Source organism: Sinohyriopsis cumingii, chromosome 3 (genome assembly GCF_028554795.1).
Source record: "Sinohyriopsis cumingii isolate HCF-2022 chromosome 3, ASM2855479v2, whole genome shotgun sequence".
NCBI classification, from domain to species: domain Eukaryota; kingdom Metazoa; phylum Mollusca; class Bivalvia; order Unionida; family Unionidae; genus Sinohyriopsis; species Sinohyriopsis cumingii.
Genome location: NC_142963.1, coordinates 25,907,069 through 25,929,091, shown reverse-complemented (window position 1 = coordinate 25,929,091; position 22,023 = coordinate 25,907,069). Strand labels below are relative to the sequence as shown.

Genomic DNA, 22,023 nt, shown 5'->3' with positions numbered 1-22,023 from the left:
TATATAATTTTATAGTTTGACGGTGTTTTGAAAGTGAAAGTGTTTTGTGTTGAGGAATTGGATCCAATTTTTCTGATGATCTTTCTTTATTATGTACTGCAACGTCTTTAAATATTTCACATGAAATTGTTAAACCTTGAAATAAGAGGCACGGATCTCCCAGATTGAATGAAAATATGAAACAACCATTAATGTAATCATCAAAATTAGGAAAATCGATACTTTCAAAATGGATTAGACCGGCCTAAAGCGAGTTAGGTTATAAGATATCAGTTGCGTGACTTCCATTATATACAAAATATTATTAAATGCAGTATAGAAAAAGTAGCTTCCTAAGAAATGGTTCGGTCCAGATCATCCATCAGTTAGAAGTGCGAGTAATTATTACCACAGGGAAGAGACCATTCATAAAAAAATCCATCAGTTTTAAGTGAATCCAATCTTGTAGCAGCCAGTAAAAATTATAAACAAATGTTTAATACATTTATTACCAGACATAGAACGACAGTATAAAAAGAAACTGAGAAACATACCACAGATGAATATAAGGAATTTCAGAACCAACATAATATTTTAGAAAGGGATACTTCCGAAATCTGAATACTGGTTAATCTAAAAAACAAGTAATTTTTTTAATTACTTATTGATGAAGAAAATTAAATTTCAGAGTCTGATATTACTAAAAGTAAAGCGAGAAAATATGCAGTAAATCTTTTTAAAAAAGGTAAATCAGATTGCAAAGAAAGTGAATGGCAGTGGTAGTTAAGGTAAGAAAGATGGAGGTTTCTGGGGGGTGGGGGTGGAGGAAATTTTTTGTCCTGGCAAATGGAAATCTATGGACCTATCACTTCTGTGACTTTATCTAAAGGTGTATTAAACGCTAGATGAACGAAATATTTAGAAAATGAAACGTTTTTAATAAGAATGAAGATAGGTTTAGAAAACAAATATTCCACAATATGTCATATTTTTGTTTTTTATTCACTATGAAATCTGACGAATTGGTTTTGCAGACATTTTTAATCAATTATAATATATATTAAATAATAAAATCTTGTCTTGTTATCTTAGCTTATAGAAGGAACAATCTGCTTTCTTTGCTTGCAATATAGGCTTAAGACAGGGTGAAATCCTCTCAGCTGTACTACATTTTAGTTTCTGAATGATTCTGAAAAACGTCTAGGCACAAATAATTGCATAGTAAATGAATTTACGGCAAATATTCAGAAAACAAACTGCAAATAAATATTGAGGTGTCTATTTCTAAAAAAAAAAGAGTATGCTAAGACAGGAACATGTATCAGTGGAAAAAAGCGAGGGATTTCACTTATTAGAGAATATTAGAAAATATGAAATTTTAATTCACCAATTTTAATCTCCAGTTATGAATGCTTACACTGTATATGGAAGCACGATGTGGGTATTCTATAAGACTACAGATCTGGCAAAGAAATATAATTGTGAGTATTTTACAAGCGTTACAAAATTAAGGAAAAATACTCCGCTATAAATGATTTCTGTAGAATTAGCTATAGATATCCTACTGAAATTGACATGAGTTTACGTCTGCTCGGGTATTGGATCTCACTGAGAGCAAAAAATACAAGCAGCACATATATGTTGTAGCTTAATAGATGACATTTGTTTTAATGATTCTCGTGAATGCAAATACATTAAACATGTACGATTGTTGTTCAAAAGAAATGTTCTTTGACACAAAATTAAAATTCAAAATTATTAAGTTACAAAACTTTCTTCTGCTCAAACTTAAAAAAAAAATATCCCAAATTGGTTGGCATCATTGCAATTTTCATCTGAAATCACCATCTAACTAGAACATTATCTTACGATTATATATTCATACATACCGGGTACGTCTGAAAGGAGATAATGCAGTATAGCAGATATTTTATTTTTTAAAAATAATTTCCGTACAAGAGATCATAGAATACCCACTGAAACGGAATAATGCAGTGGTACAGAATTACTAGACAGATGTGTTGTATGTAATTCAAACAGGTTTGGTAATGTTTATCAATCTCTTTTGGGACGTCAATTTTTCAAAAAAGAAAGAACACTGCTATCGCCAGGGAAAGTTTTTTTTATTGATCACATGTTTTTCAAGAGTAAAATGCTGATGCAAGCTCATGAGTATTATCGTCTCAGTAAATGCATGAACATTATCACACAATATCAGGGATAAAATATTCTTCTCAGCAAATATCATTGTGTCCTACTAAAGTACAATATCGAAAACTGCGAATGGCCAGAGGAAATGTACATTTAATAATGAGTCTGTTATGATTCGTAGTAAGAGGCCATCCATTTAGTAGGTACGCAAAAATCTGGCAAAGCGTGACCCCTCCCCATCCTCCCTGTACACATGCATACTTTTTTTTACACCATCCCACCTGCGTACGTACGTTTGACGCACCCACCCCAATTCTATAGAACGGTCTATATTTAATCCACACAGAAACATAAATGATTAATAAAATTAACGTGTTTAATAAAACAGATAGTCCACCGATATTGAATGTCTGGCTGCATCAAAGAAAAAAACTGCGTAACTTTAAACAGTTTGTCTTGTGTTCGCTAAAATTCAAACGCTGACTGAACCCAGTCGAACAGGTTACGTATTAGACAAATTATCATCGAGGTTTCACCCCCGTTTTTTATGCGTACGTACATTATCAGCGACCCACCTCCATACGCAAGCGTTTGCATTTGGGTTACATCCCTCCCCCTCCATGCGTACGTACTAAATGGACGGCCCCTAAGTACTCTATGGCTGTCTCAACATGCCACTTCTATAAATCTGCTATTCCGAGTGTCATGTATGTTTCTTATAATAGTCCATGTCAAATTTATTTCTTACTGGCTTCAGTAGCAAGCAGTCAAGTTTCATAAACTCTCCCTCCACTCCCCATGACTGACTGTTGGGCTTCTGTGGGAGTGATCTCTAAAAGAAGCGTTCGACCAAAGGTGCTTTTCGGTAGCCTCTCTAGCAACTATTTGGTTCCAATCGACCCCCACTCGTTCAGACGTCAACAGAAAGACCCGCCAACAATGGCCCGTCGACCGTTGTTATTTCTGGCTACGTATTAGACAAATTATCATCGAGGCTTCACCCCCACCCCACCCCGTTTTCTATGCGTACGTACATTATCAGTGACCCCCCCCCCCATACGCAAGCGTATGCATTTGGGTTACATACCTCCCCCTCCATGTGTACGTACTAAATGGACGGCCCCTAAGTACTCTATGGCAGTCTCAACATGCCACTTCTATAAATCTGCTATTCCGAGTGTCATGTATGTTTCTTATAATAGTCCATGTCAAATTTATTTCTTTAAACAGGCATCGAAAGTGACTGCCAGTATGAATGGAAATAAAAATATGAGAACAAAATTGAGCGTCTGTCACTGGCTTCTCCGTCAACATATTTTCTTGAATTGGTGCCATTTCTACTAGTTGGCCAAGTTCTGGAACTTGAAGACCCATGCCCATTGACAGGGCATTTTGCTGACTGGTATGTATGGCATTTCTATGACGATTCCACCGCCTGGACTTGCCGGAACCCAACTGAATTTGTTCTGGAAACCGAGGAGACTAACGATTGTGCTAGAGGTCGTTACTGGAGCACCCAATGTCAAAGTTTGTCCTGTAGGCCAGTTTTGTATGATGGCATACACAGACAAACCACTGCCCTGCTTTCTCGAGGTGTACCTATGAAAAAATATATTATGTTCTATTAAGCTTTACATGCGCCAAATACCAGGCATTATGTAAAAAATTATGAAGAAAATTATCATTACTTATTTTTTGATAGGCAAGAAAACTCATGATTATTGAATATACTACAAAATGTCGTACACCTTAGAATCAGTATTGGTCTTATACTCGTAGTATTTTTTCTATACTTTTACATCTATTGAATCAAAAGTTCACCTTTAAGACATCAAATTCTAACTTTAAATAAGAAGAAAAAAAAAATAGGGTAAAAACAATTAGCACTGTCAAAGACCACGGTTACACAGGAGGATGTACAATATAATGTTCATCCTTACTGCCATCTAACTAAACGCTGTAACGACAAAATTATCAAACATTTCGAGGTCACAGTTAGTTACATGCGATAATGAAATAAGTAACCGATCTATGACAATGTCGGCTAAAATTTTAGTACTGAACTGGTTAAAAATGTATCGCACTATAGGTTAAAAATGTACCACATTACATTTTATCAGTACATCATAGCTTTAAACAGGCATCGAAAGTGACTGCAGTATGAATGCAAACAGAAATATGAAAATGCAGCAAAAAGTCAGTGCAAATGAGCGTCTGTCACTGGCTTCTCCGTCAACAATTTTCTTGAATTGGTGCCATTTCTTCTAGTTGGCCAAGTTCTGGAACTTGAAGACCCATGCCCATTGACAGGGCATCTTGCTAACTGGTATGTATGGCATTTCTATGACGATTCCACCGCCTGGACTTGCCGGAACCCAACTGAATTTGCTCGGGTATCCTAGAAGACTAACGATTGTGCTAGAGGTCGTTACTGGAGCACCTAATGTCAAAGTTTGTCCTGTAGGCCAGTTTTGTATGATGGCATACACAGACAAACCACTGCTTTGCTTTTTCGAGGTGTACCTATGAAATAAATAAATATATATTTATATTATGTTTTGTTAAGCGTTACCTGCCCCAAATACCGGGCATTATGCCAAAATAATGAAGAAAATTATCATTACTTATTTTTGATAGGCAAGAAAACTCATGATTATTGGACATACAGCAAAATGTCGTACAACTTAGAATCAGTATTGGTCTTATACTCGTCGTAGTATTTTTTCTTCCGTACTTTTACAGCTATTGCATCAAAAGTTCACCTCTATGACCTCAAATTCTAACTTTTAAATCCTCGAATTAAAGAAATCTTTCAATATTTACTGCTTTTCTTTTGTAAAATAAAAAGTGACAAATCACTTAAGCAACTGAAATGTATCAAAAGAAAATTAGCGCGGGATAATAAAACATCGCGACTGCCACATCTCCTAAGATTCGTTATGCCAACATATCTCGAGCAATACTTACCACACACCAGTCGTCAATGTGTCATTTTGGTTGGACCACGGCCTTGTAGCGTAGATAGACTCACCGTTGACGTCAAGCCACGCCCCCATTTGACGTAACCTCTCTTCAAAAATAGGTACAATTAGTCCATCGTGAGTGATCCCTATGTTAATCAGAATGTTCCCGCCACAGCTACAACAGGAAGTAGAAAGTCAGGTAATACTGTTTCTTATTCATCTGTGGTCGACTAAACGTCACTAGCTGTATAGTTTAGAAAAGCTTTAACATCTTTAACCCAATATATACCTATCTCAAAACAGATGTAAATATAGCTTAATTTTACGTCTCTAATTATTACTAATTTTACAGTTCTGTACATCTGAGAACAATTCTGTATTCATTAGTTATATGATTCCTCCCGAAACGTAAAACAGCTTACACTTCCTGCATTAAAATATAACTTCTTTTGAGAAGAATTTGTAAATTGTAACTATTGAAAATTGGAATTTAATTGGTTGATATATTCGGAAAGTTTTTCTGTATTATTCAGAATATAGTATATTCGGAGCAATTCCATTTTTGAGATAACATTTAAAAAACCAGTCTGACCTGACAGTTTCTGCTAGAACAGTCAAGAGTTCCTCGATGGTGAGGTAGTCACTGAGTGGGGCATTTCTCCTGAAGCCCGCCCATTGCTTGTCGATAGTCATAGCATTTTCCCACTTTCTTTTTATCAGATGACCTAATAAAAATTATATCTCTCACTGAAAAGAGTTAAAAAGCATGTGTGATTGACCACACACACACACACACACACGCACATACATACATACATACATACATACATACATACAATTATTTCACTTAATTAAAGAGCGCATATATCCACCCGTAATCAAACTCTCCGTGATCTAAATTAAATTAGCTTACAATCCAACTTCGATCAAAGTTTGTTGAAGATGCAAATTTAAATATGGCAACGATTTTGACCGATTATAGGTCAGTTCACTTAATCACTACAATTCGATTTGCATCATATTAGAATTAGTAAGAAAGCTTGATAACATAAACTATCTTATAAGACTTCTTAAGAGTTTGATCAGAAATAAATTATCTAGAATGGTAAGTCATTTAATCATATATCAGATCACGTCATTTATATATAGCGATTTGATCCTTATCGAACTCGTTAGGGGTATAGATGGCATAAATGTAGTTTTTATAAAATCTGATTACATTTAAAACTTCTGTGTGTGGTCACATGTTTATCAATTAGGATAGCAGATCGTAGATCTCCTTTCTCGAAATAATCTGAGATCTTGCTGACATAGGCTTACATATGAAGTTTAACCATATACTCATGACGGACGATTGTCAAAATATATCTCCGTACAGTGAGATGTAAAATATGACCGAATCTAGGGTGTGACACTTGAATACAATCAGATAAATTAAGAAAAAGAAAACAGGAGCTATTAGTTAAGAAAACTGAGAGGTATGTAGTTATAAAAAAGGCAAGTACCTTGATTATACTTGTCATGGCAAGTGAAAACTCCACCATGTTTGCATCGAATATTCTCCCCCCACCTGCCATTGGTTACGACAGTTAAGAAAACTGACAGGTATATAGTTATAAGAAAGGCAAGTACCTGGATTATACTTGTCCTGGCAAGTGAAAACTCCACCATGTTTACATCGAATATTCTTCCCCCACCTGTCATTGGTTAAGACAGTATCTTGAACGGGGCTAAAAAGAAAATAACATTTTTTTAAAAGTTTAAGCTACTTTTGCATTACGGATAAAAAAAATCAGAAATATGTTTAAAATTCCATTTTCCCGCGCTATATTGCGATTCGTTGCTAAACGTTCCCATCCCATGATCCAATATTTAACTCCCCAAGTGGCAAGATAACATTTTAAGATTCTTGTGCATGCCTTTAAAAAAGCAAGAAAAAAAACCCCCACCTCTAAGAATGTACCAAAGTCTCTGTCTTGAAATGCTGGAGGCAGAATGGCGCAAAAAGTATGGACGCATTATGCCGAGGTTAGATCGTATAAATAAATATCCCAGGCATTTCCTCCCAGTGGTGTGGACAGCAAAGTTAAAAATTTGGACGAGCAGCGAAAATCACTTGCACGCATGTTCACATCAGTCGTTGTGATATGAATAAGTAAAAATATGTTTGAGGCAAATCGCATTGAGAAGAGGCTCAAAAACGCATATTTGGACATCGAGCATACGTAAACCGTTACTAGCTACGGTCACTATTCCTTGTCATAATGACTCAACTATCGTTGTAGAGCCAGGCTATAAACTCGGTGGCGTTCCAATAAAAGTCATCCACCATCCAGTCCCCGTCAGAAAAGAGATATTCTGGCTTGTACTTATTTATAAGCTCGTACATCTCCGGCATAACTTTCTTCTGCAATTACAATTTTAAAAAAAAAAATGGGTATATGTCGCCAGGGTGTTGAATCCATGCCCACTCCTTTGCATCACTTCTGTGTAAAAAGAAAATCAAAGTTTCCTGTTTAAATTAATTGTGTGCAGATTCGTCCTCAGTTAATTTATGGAAAAGTTACAATAGTCCGAAAGACAATTTAAAGAAATTTTTTACATGTTGAAACGTGTAAAGGACATAAACGTCAAAATCTGCAGTGAAAGCTAGCACAGCAAACTATGCGTCAATGTTTCCATCAAAATTTCCTTTGTAACATTTTGACTGATATATGCGTTATTAGAAATAATTTTCAACTTCCAGCTTGGGTTTCAACTTCGCTACATAATTCCAGGATGGTGAAAAGGTTAGCTATCCACAAAATAAGATTAGGTGGACAACGCTTATGAGCTATTCTACTTTATTTGATTCATATAGCAAACAACTTCTCGATTTTTAATGTTTTATATTCTTCTGATATGACATCTGAAAATCTCAAAGTGAACTTAGCGCAGCAGACGCTAAATACGTGACGTTATTCTTGTGCCATTCTTTCATCCCCCCCCCCCTTACTAAAATTATATGTGATCTCCTTATTTTCACTCTCAGTCCTATGAACACTGTCTACGAGTTACACATTTGCTGGTTGCCATATTATCTGCAGTTGCACATGATTAAATACAAGTAGTAGCTGAGCATGTCGCTCGAGAAATTGAAGCAGTAGAATGATTTTTAAAAAAATACTGCTCTATAGTTAATTGTCTGTGATTTATGAGTTCAATGCTCTATTTTGATCTTTAACCCTTGTAGGGTAGCTTGCGGAAAAGGAGAGTTCAAGGAATTCCGGTTTACCCGAAATTTGTTTTTACTTTATATCCTCATCGTCTATTACAGTAAAAACTACTTGCAATTATATAGTAATTTAAATGTAAATTATACTAAATTCAATATTAGTGCAAAAAGAATAAATATTATACCTTAATGAAATTTTGTGTGGTATAGTTGTTGTTTACGTCTTCCAGATAATGGGGATTAAACCACTCATACAGAGAATGGTAAACTCCAAATTTAATGTTCGTCCTCGATCTAATGGCGGCTGAAAGTTCCCCTGCATACATTTTGGAGAAAAGACACTTTGTTTGAAAATAAAGAAATAAGAGGAATGTATGAATGGTAAAAATAGTGTTGAAAGGAGACAAGACGCACACATACAAAGGATATAAGCTATTTGTTTGAAATCGAAAGTATATCAAACATGATAAGTCATGATAGATCTATGGGAACAGTATGCAGCAGCCGATCTAGGTCTAAGCTAGCTTTCTGCACGTGAGTATGCTTTGTACGCGGGTAAATAAGTAAATTCTTGACATGGGGGGCGGGCACTTTTAAGATGGAAGACTTCAGTCATTTGAACCGAAGGCTAAATATTCCCACCTTGTGGCGTTAAAGAGTGCAATCGTATTATCCAAACGTAATGCCATGGATACCAATCTTATGTAAAATGACTTTGGTTGTAATTCATAGAATACTAAATTCTCTACACATCTTTAAATTTTCTGGTGTGATTAAAACAAAGTTAGTTGTTATTGTTTGATATGTTGCGTAAGATTCACACCGACTGCTACAACTTGGATAAAGCTCTTTTGAAAACCTCGGATTATAAAAAATATCTTGAGATAACTTAATGAGTTTTGATGCGAATAAAAACACATACATGCATGCATACATACATACATACATACATACATACATTTCTCGTGGGTCGGTGGTTCTTCTCGGGGTTTTCCCGGGTTCTTCCTCCACCATTAATAAAGCCGCCATGCATAGCCTATCGTGTGCTGAAAAATGGCGTTAAATCCCACAACAACAACAACAACAACATACATACATACATACTGTCACGTTTGCTCAGCCCCAGTTCGTAAATCGTGTATAAACAAAGATAGTATTACAAGCCATGTTTTGAAGTTTAAACATTGCTGCAGGCTAAAGTTAATCTCTTACGCAAGGTTACCGTGACCAGAGGGAAGACCCGGCATCTTGAATCGGCATAGGCGTTAGATCGCGCGACTTCCCACTTATGTGTTAAAGCTTAGTCCTAAGAGCAGATGAACCCTAAGATCAGGGACTGGGGCGTGTTCTAAATCCGTCCCCCACGTGGACAGACAGCGAGAAGGATATTGTTAAGTTTGATTGGATTGGTCAAGGGACACCCAATGGGAATCGTGATAACAATTTCGGTCCTAATTATAACTTCTGGGGTATAAGGGGCTCTAGATAGAGAAAGTACCTTTGTTGTCTGGCAGCTGCATTCTCTGAGTGGACGAACGCACTGGTACTCATTCATCTGCAAATCTCTCACGTCTGCCTCCAAAAAGGAATTATTCCTGGCATACCCCGGTACACCGTTTCAGCTGGCGCGCCAAACGATGTTGAGAGAGTGATGTTAACACTGTATCACTAGGCGTATGAACGTCTACAAGGAAGTCACCGGCTAGGGCGGAAGGTCTCTACAGATCAACGGCTAAGTGTTCGGGATCAGGGCGCACCATATGTATTAGTGGATTGCGGCTGTGGCCGACCGGTTATGGTTCGAAATAGCAGGGAAGGCAGATCTCTTCAGGCATGGTTGGCCATCTGCCTAGGAGAGGGAAGCTCCGATATAAAACCTACGGCCTGCGGACCTCGCTGTCACCGTCCTGGCTTGCAGAGCCATGGCAGATGAACCCCATGTTTAAAGGGTGGGGACAGTTTGCGCATACTACACTCCATCTAAAAGCTCCATTGCACAGGCATGAAGGAACTGTCTACTGTCTACTGTTTACGTTCGGCTCTATCAAGCCCTGCAGCGATGGGAAATGGGCGAAAACGGCAGGTGAAAGATGTCACTGGCAGCCGCATTCCCAATCCTGCATGCAGGCGGCTCAGGCCTTTGGCCATCTTGTGCTGATCCGGAGACGACACCATCACCGGCAGCAGCCTGAGTGACCAAGCAGCCTTTTCTAGGGACAGCACTGCTTGCACCACATGGAGAGAGGCCTAGAAAAGGTGGCCTAACCAAAGCTCGTCTCCATACCCCCCCCCCATCCCCGCTGGCCTGTCGAAGCCAACGGACATCTTCCAACGCGGTGGAAACTTAACAAAAAAAAAAACAAGGCATGTCCCACCTGATTCACATCGTGGCAAAAGACTAAAACTGGCTTATTGGAACATGAGAACAATGCTAGACTCAACCGACAGCAACAGACCAGAACGACGCTCTGTCTTAATTCCACACGAACTCTCTCACCTTGCTGTTGACATTACTGAACTTAGTGAAGTCCGCCTTTCAGAGGAGGAAAGTTTGAGAGAACTCGGCGCTGGATACACCCTGCACTGGTCATGAAAACCAAAAACTGAGAAACGACTTTCAGGAGTCGGTTTCATGGTCAAGGACTCAATCGCCACCAAGTTAACAAACCTTCCTACTGGTCACAACGACCGCATCATATCCATGCGTCTCCTTTTAGGGATCCAACAACACGCCACACTCTTTAGTGTATATGCTCCAACACTCCAAGCAGATCCTTGTCAAAAGGATAAATTCTACGCTGACGTGCGCAGACTTTTCAAAAGCGTCCCAGAGAGCGACATAATAATCATCCTAGGAGATTTCAATACCAGAGTGGGTCGAGACTCGGAAGCCTGGAAAGCCGTCTTTGGGAAAAATGGCGTGGGTGGCTGCAATGACAATGGGCGCCTGCTTCTTGAATTTTACGCAGAAATACAGCTCACCATCACAAATGCGGTATTTCAGTATAAAGACAGCCTGAAAACTACCTGAATGCATCCTAGATCAAAACACTGGCACCTCATCGATTACATCATAGTACGCCAGAGGGATTTAACATTATGTCCGTCATACCAGAGTGATGCCCAGTGCTGAGTGCCACACAGACCATCGTCTTGTCCGATGCAAGCTAGACTTCCACTCCAAGCTCAGGCCCAGACAACAAGGAGGTACCCCGAAAAGGAAGCTCCAGATCAAAAACCTGTTGTCTGAAGACGTCAAGGCAGATTTTCAAGAGATCCTGCAGTCTAGCCTTGAAGAACTTAACTTTCCGCCAGATCTACCTCCGGAAGTGATGTGGAATCACATCAAGGCTGCCATTCTGCTAACTTCAGAAGAAATCATTGGGTTCACCACTAAGAAAAACAAAGACTGGTTTGATGAAAACAACCAAGAAATCCAAGAAATGCTTACCAAAAAGACATCAGCGTACCAAGCCCGTCTCGCACAACCATCCTGTTCACAGAAGAAAGCAGCTTTCTGCCTTATCTGCAGATCCCTCCAGTGCAGTCTCTGAGACATACAAAATGAATGGTGGACAAAGCTTGCAGAAAGAACCCAGTTGTACGCTGACACTAATGACTACAAGGGGTTCTATGAAGCGCTGAAATCAGTGTATGGTCCTTCCTTCCAAAGACAGAGCCCCCTACGGAGTGCAGATGGCCGAAAGCTACTCCCTGACAGGGAATCTATCCTGAACCGCTGGTCAGAGCACTTCCATACCCTCTTCAGCACTAGCCGTACAGTCCAGGAAGCAGCTATTGATCGCATCCCACAATAGCCACCTAAGATGGAACTTGATGAGGCATCCACACTGCAAGAGACTGTAAAAGCCATAGAACAGCTGAAGACAGGAAAGGCTGCAGGAAAAGATGGTATCCCACCAGAGACATGGAAGAGAGGAGGCCTAGCATTTCACACCAAACTCCACGAGCTCTTCGTTCACTGCTGGGAGCGAGGGAAACTTCCACAAGACCTCTGAGATGCAGTTCATCATCACCTTGTACAAAAACAAGAGGGAAAAGTCTGACTGCTCAAACTTCCTTGGGATAATTCATCTCTCCATTGCAGGCAAAATCCTTGCTAGAGTACTGCTAAACAGACTGATGCCCACCAATGCAGAAGAACATGCTCCAGAGGGCCGATGTGGCTTCAGAGCCAATAGGGGCACAACTGACATGGTGTTCGTCCTGAGACAGATCCAGGAAAAATGCAGAGAACAAAACAAAGGACTGTACATCACATTTGTGGACCTGACGAAGGCATTTGATACTGTGAGCAGAACTGGACTGTGAAAAATCATTGAAAAGCTAGGCTGTCCTCCTAAATTCCTTACCACGGTCATCCAACTACATGAAGACCAGCTTGGTCAGGTCAGAAATAATAACGACCTGTCACAGAAGTTCCCCATTGCAAATGGGGTGAAACAGGGCTGCGTTTAGCCACCACTCTGTTTTCAATCTTCTTCAGCATGATCCTCCAAAAAGCAACAGAATACCTTGTTGACGAAGATGGCATCTATATACGATTTCGGACTGATGGCAACCTCTTCAAATTAAGGCGACTTCATGCCCACACCAAGACCTTGGAAAAGCTGATTAGAGAACTTCTCTTTGCAGACGACGCCTCCTTAAAGCGCGTAACATCCTGCTTTGCGGAAGCTTGCCAGCTCTTTGGTCTTGAGGTCAACCTAAAGAAAACTGAGGTACTTGACCAGCCAGCTCCCAAGGAAGAGTACCGACCACCAAGCATCTTCATTGACCAGACAGAGCTGAACGTAGTCCACCAGTTCACCTACCTAGGCTGTGTGATATCCTCTGATGTCAAGATCGACAAAGAAATAGATAACAGACCAGCCAAGGCAAACAACGGCTTCTGCAGACTCTATAAACGAGTCAGGCACAACGCCAGTCTCAAGAGAGATACAAAGATCAGTGTCTACAGAGATGTCGTACTGACCACCCTCATATATGGCGCCGAATCCTGGGTCACCTACAACCACCACCTCCTCCTCCTTGAACGATTCCATCAGCGCTGCCTTCGCACCATCCTCAACATCCACTGGAGTGACTTCGTCACCAACACTTAAGTCTTCAAACAAGCAGGGAGAACCAGCGTTGAGGCCACGCTTATGAAGATACAGCTTCGCTGGGCAGGGCACGTGTCCAGGATGGAGGATCATCGCCTGCCAAAGATCACACTGTATGGTGAGCTGTCAACTGGCCACCGTGATAGAGGGGTACCTCGAAAGAGATATAAAGTCACCTTGAAAAAGACCCTCACCACATGTGACATCAATCAACGCAAATGGGCATCACAAGCTGCTGATCGTGAAAGCTGGCGACATACAGTTCAGCAGGCCGCTGAAACTTTTGAACAAAACAGACAGGCCATCTTGGAGGAAAAACGATGGCGAAGAAAAAAACCGGGAACCATCGGCAGCACCCACCACAACCCAGATATTCCCCTGCAGCCTCTGTGGACATCCGTACTTGTCACGTGTAGGGCTCGTCAGCCACCTTCGCGCGTGCAATAGACATGGACATACCCCGTCCTAATCTTCGCAAGCGAAGTCAAGCCAACATAAATTCCAACTCGCAAAACGCAATAACACTTACAACACTATAGCATTATACATACAACAAACACTGGACAATACCGATCTAAGGCAAAGATCACTAATTAAAGAGTCTCAGTAAACCAGCCTAGGTTTACTATTTGAGTCTATATATAACACTAGATTAGGGTGGTGCACAAAACCCTATTCAAAATAATATAAAATCAAACTTCTATATGATTTTTACAATGCACTATATCATTTTGAATGAACAACGTACAGACATAAAAACAGTTAATTTTTCGGAAATAGGAGGCTCACTCTATGATGAGAATCTAAGAAGAACCGCACCAATAAAGGGTTACTCCGAGGAAGCCACTCGTAATTTGGCGGTAAAACTTAGGAGATTCTAAGAAAAGACAAAGCTTCGTAAAGGTCAGTAAGTTATTTGCCCGATTTTGGCATAATAATACGGCATTGTAATTGTAATTATGTGTAGTATGTATATTTAATTACTAGGATCGTTTAGTACGTAGAATTACATTTGTAGTTTTCGTTTACTGGCGTATTTGATTATTATGTAGATAATTACGTAGATTGTTAGCTTGTGGTCATGATTAACATTGTAATTCGCTATATGGTTACTTCGTAGTAAACTAATGCATTTATTCATATGATATGTTAAAATTTATACATGCTCGAATTGTGAATTTGGAAAATGGTTGAAGGGTGTAAGATTAGTTAATATGGATGCATGGATATATCAGAGTATGGATATTTGAATATTTGATTACTTTGTATGAGTTGTAATGCAACGAAATGCGTCTGATTGTTGTGATATTGTTTCATATAATGGCATTAGGCAAATATACTGATGTGACCAACTTATTGATGTATTTATGAGAAGTATTTTATACCGTGCTTTTATTACAACGTTGTTTACCATACAAGATCGTATGAATATTTCGATGTAAATTAATGCGTGACCGAATAAATTTAATAGCCGTGATCTGATGATAGGTTGGGTGTAGTGTGAAATGAGAGGGCTAAGGAAAATATTGTACCCTTCTTGTGTTTTCACTGGAAGATTTTGGAGGACACAACTTCCGGTTCAGTTAAGTCCCGAGTCTCTAAGAGGGGAGACGGAAGTGAGACTAGCAGAGCAGTCGGAGTCGACAAGTCTAGTCGGTGGAGAGAGTCGAGGAGAAGAAGGAAAGGATCTGAGGAGGAGAAAGTGGAGAAGGAGGAAGAGTACAGAGAAGTCGAGGAGGAGAAGTAATTTGGAGAAAGTCAGGAGGAAGAGAAGGATTTGGAATAAGAGGTGAGAAGAATACACAGATGAGTAGAATACAAAGACAGGTGGAAAGCTATCTCACACTACTAATCAAATGATGCATTAGGCTATCACAGGGTCGAGCGGAAGGAGAGTACTTGGAAAATTTTAATCATTTGAATATTGAATTGTCATTAAATTGTTATTCATTGAATTTCACTTTTTTGTATGTATATTCAATCATTTAACCGAAGGCATTGTTGACTGGGGGCTCGGAGCTTTACATCTATCTTTCACTAATTTAACTTCCAACCAAATCGATCCTGGGTGGGACTTCTGTAATAATTTAAATAGAATATTGGGAACATCCCACCCCAACCATAACACCTACCACAGTGGCGGCCTAACAACACGTCACGTCACACATACATACATACATACATACATACATACATACATACATACATATAAGCACACATAGAAACGGGTCCTACTAAATACTGCTAAGCCTGACAAAGTCCGATAAAGCCACACAAACCCATGCCAAGTCAAATAAAAAAATGTGTATTTATATTGTTAATAATATTGATGAATCAATTAACATAGCCGAAAGACTAGTTTTCAACATATTTATGCAGAATTAAATGACCGAAAATTGGGCGACAAAGTACAAAGTCGATAATGACAAAGTAATAACAAAGTCTAACAAAATCATACGTAAACTGTTTATTACTTTATAAATTGTTTATTTAACTTATTATCGAAAGGAAATCATTTTTTGTGTGCAATATAGCCTAATCACACAAATCCAAAGTCATACAAGTCCTCACAAAGCTTGACAGAGTCATAAAAGTCATATTAAAAAAGTGTATTTTATATTGTAAATTATATTGAAAAATTAACCAAACTGAAGGGATTAGTTTTCAACATAATTATGGCAAAACTAATTGGCGGCAATGTTCGAATTCGGATAATAAGAAAATTGTATGTAAAATATTTTTATTTGATACATTTTTCATTTGAATGTTTATCGAGAAAAAATGCAACATTTCAATATGTCCCAATAATACAATGTCTGACAAAGTCATACAAAGCTCGACAAAGCCACAGAGTCGTGCGAAGTCATATTAGGAAAATGTATATTATAAATTAATTTGACGAATAAATTAACCGAACGGAAGGACTAGTTTTCAACACAATTAACAATATTGATAAAGTACTGATAAAGTCTGAAAAAATATTTGAAATGTTTGTTATTTTATAAACTGGTCATTTGACTGATTATCAAAACATAGGTTGACAAAGAAACCTTTCGATGCCTCGTAAGAAAGGCATACACAGCCTTACAAAGTCATACAAAGTGATGATAAAACTGTGTACTATTGTTGTATAGTGTTTTTGCCACATAAATTACAAAGAAAAAATGTTGAATTTACTACGCACACAATAATGAATGACTGGTAATTGGGAGACAAATTCCAAATTCAATCCATCTCAAAAAAGGCATACAGAGCCTGACAAAGTCTTTACTGGAGTTTTTATTATTTACAAATGTCTGTATATGATAAACTATCGACTTAAATGGTTATTTTTCACACAGGCACACAATGTCATAAAATATCATAATAAAAATGTGTTGATTGAGTTAAAGGTAGCACGATCCTACTCACCTACTTGTGATTGTAACAGGCGTTGACGTGTGTTATTGTAATACAGTAGCACTTCACGACCATATGCCAAAATTTTATATCAACAGTAAATAATTTCCAGTATTGTAAGTTTAAAAAGGTTTCTATCCTTGAACTGAGTTAAATAGACAATAATTAAAAAAAAATAATGATGATAGACAAACCAAACATTTTCTAATTCTGTTATATTTAAAATAATTATCTCGAGAAAAAGAACAGAAAATATTTCATCTAAAAAGACGATCACGGTCCCGTGAGAGAAAAATAAATTGGGCTGGATAAAAAACATTGAAATTACACCAAGTAACCGACAAGATAGCATTCGTATCTAAAGTGTTTCTATAATCAATGATACAAAGTTGCAATGCCAGTCGACACAGTAAGGTAAATGTCTTGGTTACGAACTTATGGGACACAAATATGTAGTGTATTTAAGGCTTTGTTGGTGTTGTTGTATCTTAAACCTATTATATGGTTATAAAAATCGATTATTAATTAAATTGTAAAATATACAAAGGCATTTCTCTCTCTCTCTCTCTCTCTCTCTCTCTGTGTTGACCAAAATTATCACAATAATTGCGAGAATCCATGAAAAGACGATACTCGAGGAATTTCGCATGCGAAATACCACAATGTAATGTCTCTGGACCTATGAAGGATGATGGTAAATGTTAGGTCAAACCGACCAGAGAGAGAGAGAGAGAGAGAGAGAGAGAGAGAGAGAGAGAGATGTGATGTGATGTGATTTGGATTTTTAACGTAGCTTTAACAATTTTCCAGTCATATCACTACGATGTCTGCAGTGTGGCAGTTTATAGTGATGTCTAGCACTGGGGCATCATGCCGCAGACATGTAGCATGATGTCCCCACCCAGTCACATTATCCTGACACCGGGCCGACCAGTCCTAACACTAACCTCTTAATGCTGAGCGCCAAGCGAAGCAGATGTTAGTACCATTTTTGTAAGTCTTTGGTATGACTCGGCCATGGATCGAACCCACGACCTCCCACATCCGAGGCGGACGCTCTAACCACTAGGCCACCGGAGCGGTTGAGAGAGAGAGAGAGAGAGAGAGAGAGAGAGCTTTTTAAGCTTGGTAGTAATGTTAATTAATTAAGGCAGAATAATGACTTAGATCAGCCTTGAATATGTTAAATTATTTTAATTACCTACTGTTGGCTCGTTTTTTCGCTTAGATTCTATTCCACGCTAATATCCATGGGCCTGCACGTCAATTCATTGATGAGCGTTCATTATTCAAGGATCTATGTGTTTGTAGTGCCCTACTTTCTTCATAAAAACCATCTTTCATGTAGAAATCATAAGTCTGACTTATACTGACTTAATCAATGTGAATAAAAATAGAAACTCAAAAATGTAAACAATCAATTTATCAATATGCAGAGGTGATTGAGAGTAGGCACAAAAGAACATCACATTTTGTAGTGGACACACTCGGGTGGGATGCGAGTTCATTGACTGGGTCAATACACAGTTGCCCGTAGTCAGTCGAAACTCCATTCCAAAGGCAATATATGTGTATTTGTATGTGATATAAATAAAATATATGCATAATATGTACGGTATATCCACAACATATCACTCATTGTGCAAGCCTCGTTTCCTTTTAATGAAAAAAATCATCCATTTCGTGGTATATCATTCATACAACGTACATACTCTGCATAACTTATGCAAATACACAGTTATTCTGGCCATACATATGTGTCTTTAAATTGTGAGTGTGAGAAAGGCCTGGTAAACGTATTCGCCATATGTCGGATAAAGAGTCAGTGAGAGAGTAGAATATATATTAGAAAACTTAATTTTCTTTCGATAATCAGTCGAAAGAACAATTTATCAAATAATAACAAACATTTCCAACATAATTGTGTCATACTTTATCAATACTTCATGACTGGTTGAAATTCGAACTTTGTCGCCCAATTTTCGGTTATTTAAATCTGCTTAAATATGTTCAAAAATAGTATTTCGGCTATGTTAATTGATTCATCAATATAATTAACAATATAAACACTCTTTTTTAAATCTGACTTTGCATGGCTTTGTCAGGTTTTGTTGGGCTTTGTGTGGCTTTGTCTGGCTTAGCAGTATTTAGTAGGACCGCATACAAACAGAGAGAGAGAGAGAGAGAGAGAGAGAGCAGCAAATCGACAAGTAGATGTGCATTTTAGAGACAAAACAGAACTTACCAAGAAGATCCCGTTTAGGCCCAACGTCAACTGCATTCCAGTTGAATGAGTATTTGGATGGCCAGTTGCAGAAGCCCTCATGATGTTTTGCTACAAAAGCTGTGTATCTGAAATTGAAAGTCAACATAAAAGGAAATACACATCAATATTCATCTTAAGAAAGTATCTAGTTCGATGTCGATAATAAATAGAAACGGATGCACCAAATACTTTCTTGTATACGAACTTCTTCAAAACAGGAAATCAGCGTGATCTGCATCTATAGTAGTAACGAACACATTCTTTATCAACACAGAAAGGCTCCATTTTAGAATTCCTGTTGCGTAGCTTCAAAAATCTAATCACAATTTTTTTAAAAGCTCTTGCTTCAGTTTGCCATGTTTTTTCCCCTTAGCCAATGTCTATTATGTTAGTATACTGAATACAGGACGCAAGATGAAACAAAAATTAGCTTGTAATTACTAACTGGTAGCAACAATGATGCAAAGTTAATTACATTCGTCAAATAGGACTCTGCTCTGGTATTACCGAAAATCTCCAAATTGAATGCACACTTCCATGGAAACGTTCCCTCTAAGCGAATGGAAGATGTGCAAGCATTACGGTGACTTGAGATTTTTAAAAAAATAGATCTTCGTCGATTGGGATCGCGGGGATGTCTGAGCTTAGAGGGAACGTTGTCCCCTGGGGGTAAGTCGAACTAAGTTTTCAGTATCCAGACATGAAAATACCAATTTACATCCAGAAGACTTGATGTGATGTGATTTTTATTTTTAACGTAACTTTAACAATTTTTCAGTCATATCGCTACGACGTCTGCAGTGTAGCAGTTTATAGCGATGTCTAGCAATGGGGCATCTTGCCGCAGACACGTAGCATTATTCCCACCCAGTCACATTATCCTGACACCAGGCCGACCAGTCCTAACACTAACCTCTTAATGCTGAGCGCCAAGCGAGGCAGCAGTTAGTACCATTTTTATAAGTCTTTGGTATGACTCGGCCGGGGATCAAACCCACGACCTCCCGCATCCGAGGCGGACGCTCTGACCACTAGACCACCGGAACGGTTCAGAAGATTTGAAAGGTGTGACTTATTTAGTTTAGGAAAGTGATTGAAGAAGGCTTGTTATTTCATAAAGATGTGAAAAAATACAATGATTTTAACAGAAACAATATTCAAGCATAAGAGTGCATGGACAGAGGACTGATGAAATTCTGACGTCATGTGTCATTGAAGGTAGCCTCATTGGCAGACTGGAGAGAAAAAAAATAGTTTGAAATGTCGATTGTATTTTTGAACAATTTTTTAATATTATTTGTATTTAAAAACAATGTAACCGGATGACTGACTTGGAAGGAGCATCATAAGATATTGGTTTCAAGTCCTGAAGAGACGAATACCATTTTGTCAATAAAACAAAGCACGAAATTTTACCACTTGTTCACCTGTAGTACTTTTATGTTAATAATTAACTTCGGTGCATACGTGAATGTTATGGGGAATACTCCTCAACTTGCATTTAAGAGATGACAAAATGTCAATCTTTTATGTAACAAAAACATAACGTGTGACCATTACAACTTACAATGAATGCACAATAATTAATGTTTCAGCATCCAACATTTTGCTATATCATCCTTAATTTTCTAGCTTGTAAATATTTAAATTTGTGTGTTACTTTTTCTCAGCTATAATCCAATATATTTGATTGATTTCTGGATAAATGTGGAACTCGGAACTCTTGCATTGCTGCAGAGAGAGAGAGAGAGAGAGAGAGAGTCATGTACTGTCGGTAGTTTCACTTAAGTAGAAACTGGACTGGTCACCATCCTTTATCTGTCATTATTAAGGTTAGTACTATTATTTGTACCCTTACTTCGTTGAGGCTACAACATCGTAGCTATATTAAGGTCGATAAGACTTGAATAATGTTTTATTTGTGCTTACCCAACTCCTGCAGCTTTGAATATATCTGCCCACTGGTTTGGATCAAAAAATTCACCCGTAAACTGAGATGCAAAATCCGCATAGGTGAAGTCCGGTTTGTAATTCTTTTTCATGAATTCAACACACTCCTTGCATTGTCCCGTCTGCCACTCGTACCAAAACCACTCGCCACAGTAGGTGCTTGGAACTGAAAATATCCCCCAGTGTATGTAGATCCCGATTTTCACATCATCGTACCAGGACGGTAAAGGTCGTGTGTCAAGGGACTCCCAGTTTGGAAGATATCTTTTGGAAAAAACTGCCATGGGTATTACACAAGCGGCTACAATTTTCACAACGATATGAATTTTCAACGCCATTTTAACCTTCTTACTTTGTGTGACCTTTGTGAATCAAGATACACACTGCATGTATACTTGACTTCGCCTGGGGTATATTGTATAAATAGGGCCGATGAATAGGGCCTCGATAAATGTGTCGTATTTGTGTTTATTCGGCCGTTGTACCTGCCATATTCATGTGATTATTTGGAAATAATTATGCACATTAACATAAGCTCACGAAGCACACGTTTTAAAGTTTTGTACGAAAGCTTTGTGATCAGCTGTCAGGTTACATTTTTGCGTAAACTGCTTCATGACAACCAATCATATCAATAGGTATGGGCATTGTAAAATGGCTACATCATGCAGACCCAGTGGCGTATTAAGGGTACACGGCTACGCATCGATACTGTTGAAAAACCTACGCCTTTTAATGTAAAATGATTAAAGGTATACTGTACTTGACTGACAAGTCTGAAATGTTTTGATGCACTGATAAAGTTACTTTTTTTGCGACACATAGTGTTAAAAAGATTGGAGCGATTTAATGAAGACACTGTTCACAAAGAGGAAAAAGAAGTCAGAGTTTCAATAAGTACGATGGGGGAAACTATCGGCAATGACGAATCAGTTTCAATAACATTGAAAATGACTCATATAGGCCAGTCCATAT

General features: G+C 38.3%; 1 protein-coding gene across 1 annotated transcript; it reads right to left on the bottom strand.

Annotated features, from left to right (window-relative positions):
• Window positions 1–962: 962 nt before the first annotated feature.
• Window positions 963–21,401, bottom strand: LOC149802574 (alpha-L-fucosidase-like). Its single transcript, XM_089951848.1, has 8 exons — window positions 21,028–21,401; window positions 19,078–19,184; window positions 8,493–8,623; window positions 7,370–7,500; window positions 6,726–6,826; window positions 5,686–5,818; window positions 5,098–5,268; window positions 963–4,653 (listed from the first exon to the last, which is right to left on the bottom strand). The coding sequence occupies exons 1-8, from the start codon at window positions 21,384–21,386 to the stop codon at window positions 4,395–4,397; spliced, it is 1,392 nt and encodes a 463-aa protein (XP_089807974.1). The 5' UTR covers window positions 21,387–21,401; the 3' UTR covers window positions 963–4,394.
• Window positions 21,402–22,023: the final 622 nt, after the last annotated feature.

What these genes read in the sequence shown, in the direction of transcription:
- LOC149802574 (XM_089951848.1), bottom strand. Translation starts at nt 21,386, where the DNA reads ATGGCGTTGAAAATTCATATCGTTGTGAAAATTGTAGCCGCTTGTGTA. An exon ending in TTCAAAGCTGCAGGAGTTGG is followed by an intron (nt 19,185 to 21,027) that starts GTAAGCACAAAT and finishes TTTCAATTTCAG; the next exon opens with ATACACAGCTTTTGTAGCAA. An exon ending in GCCTAAACGGGATCTTCTTG is followed by an intron (nt 8,624 to 19,077) that starts GTAAGTTCTGTT and finishes AAATGTATGCAG; the next exon opens with GGGAACTTTCAGCCGCCATT.